Source organism: Callospermophilus lateralis, chromosome 2 (assembly GCF_048772815.1).
Source record: "Callospermophilus lateralis isolate mCalLat2 chromosome 2, mCalLat2.hap1, whole genome shotgun sequence".
Classification (NCBI taxonomy): Eukaryota; Metazoa; Chordata; class Mammalia; order Rodentia; family Sciuridae; genus Callospermophilus; species Callospermophilus lateralis.
Window position 1 is genome coordinate 27695080 of NC_135306.1, and position 1954 is coordinate 27697033.

At 37.3% G+C, this 1954-nt stretch overlaps 1 protein-coding gene across 1 annotated transcript; it reads left to right on the plus strand.

The window, feature by feature from the left end:
* Positions 1-266: 266 nt before the first annotated feature.
* Positions 267-1229, plus strand: LOC143390798 (olfactory receptor 13C3-like). Its single transcript, XM_076843226.2, has one exon. The coding sequence runs from the start codon at positions 267-269 to the stop codon at positions 1227-1229; it is 963 nt and encodes a 320-aa protein (XP_076699341.2).
* The last annotated feature ends 725 nt before the right edge of the window (positions 1230-1954 follow it).

Sequence of the window (1954 nt, forward strand, 5' to 3'; positions counted from 1 at the left end):
ACTACTGGTCATTTAAAAAAATATTCTCACAGATACTTCTATAGGTGTATCATGGGTAAATATCTATGTATTGTCAATGGGATATAGTTTTTTCATTATTCACTCTTTCTTTGTTTTCTAGTAATACATATTATTGAAAAAAAATGTCCAAGCTTCAAGAAAGAACTCCTTCTAACATTCTAAAAAAATGATTGTTCATGTACATTGTAATTTTGTTTCTTGGCAATGTATGTATATTATGCTGGCTCATCTTTGATATTCTGAAAATGAGTGAAAAGGAGAAAATTAACCTGACATTTGTGTCAGAATTTCTTCTTCTGGGTCTTTCTGGATACCCAAAGACAGAACTCATTTACTTTGCTCTGGTTCTGATTATGTACCTAGTGATTCTCAGTGGCAATGGTGTTCTGATCACAGCAAGCATCTTTGATTCCCGTCTTCACACTCCTATGTACTTCTTCCTGGGCAACCTCTCCTTCCTGGATATCTGCTACACATCTTCTTCTGTACCCTCAACATTGGTGAGCTTGATAACAAAGAAAAGGAATATTTCCTTCTCTGGATGTGCAGTACAGATGTTCTTTGGATTTGCCATGGGATGCACAGAATGTTTACTTCTTGGTATGATGGCTTTTGATCGCTATGTGGCCATCTGTAACCCTCTGAGGTACCCCATCATCATGAGCAAGGGGGTGTGTACAATTATGGCCTCTGTATCATGGCTGTCGGGTGGAATCAATTCAGCTGTGCAAACCTCTCTTGCCATGCGACTGCCTTTCTGTGGGACGAACATTATCAATCACTTCACATGTGAGATCTTAGCTGTCCTCAAGCTGGCTTGTGCTGATATATCCATCAATATTATTGCCATGTCAATAACAAATATTATCTTCCTGGTTCTCCCTCTGCTGGTCATTTTCTTCTCCTATGTGTTTATCCTCTACACCATCTTGAGAATGAACTCAGCTACAGGGAGACGCAAGGCTTTTTCTACCTGCTCAGCACATCTGACTGTAGTGATCATATTCTTTGGTACCATCTTATTTATGTATGCAAAACCCAAGTCCCAAAATCTGAATCGGGAAGACAAGTTGCGAACTTCAGACAAGCTTATTCCTTTGTTTTATGGGGAAGTGATCCCCATGTTGAATCCTATCATCTATAGTTTGAGGAATAAGGATGTTAAAGCTGCTGTAAAACATATGCTAAACCAAAAACCTATTCAATAAGAACATCAGAAATCCAAGTTGTGTTTTTTGTTTATAAGAAGCACAAGATGGACTCATAGGTAAATCAATGAGAAAATTTTGGTAGAAACTAGGAAGAAACATTTTATTCTCTGTCTTCATTAGCCTTGATCAGCAAGAATGGTGGAGAAATACAATTTGCTACAAACTCCATTTCCAACATGTCATGATCCAAATCTCATAAACACCCTGAATCCCATTTGAATCCCATTCTTGGTGAGGCATGAAGAGAGTATTTATAGTGAACTGTGTGGGTCAGTGGAGAACAGTCACACATAAGCTTTGGAAACAGGGATACAAGAGTACAAATTCTCCAATTCCCCAAACTAGCTAAAGGATGTTGGATAAATTCTTCATTTTTCTCTATGTCATGTTTTATTACCAAGAATAAGGAAAGAAAGAAAGAAAATGCAGTTGTTAGTGACATTTAACATTTCAACAAATTAGAGAAAACAACTACCATAGTGTCAGTAACATTCTGTCCTGAAGGTTCAGAATTGAAAATAAAACTATATTAAGCACTAAAGATTAGTACTTAGCATCTCTGTACTCTAGTAAATAATGGTTAGAGTCAGACATCTCCCTGCAAAACTTACACCATTCATAGAAATCACACCATCCTTATTCACAAAGAGGAGATTGATCAGGCCAGGAGAAGAAATAAGAAGTGTGAGATGAATGTTGGGAAGCATTTCACTGTTGTCCCA

Excerpts from the sequence above, each read along its gene's own strand:
- LOC143390798 (XM_076843226.2), top strand. The coding sequence starts at position 267 with ATGAGTGAAAAGGAGAAAATTAACCTGACATTTGTGTCAGAATTTCTT.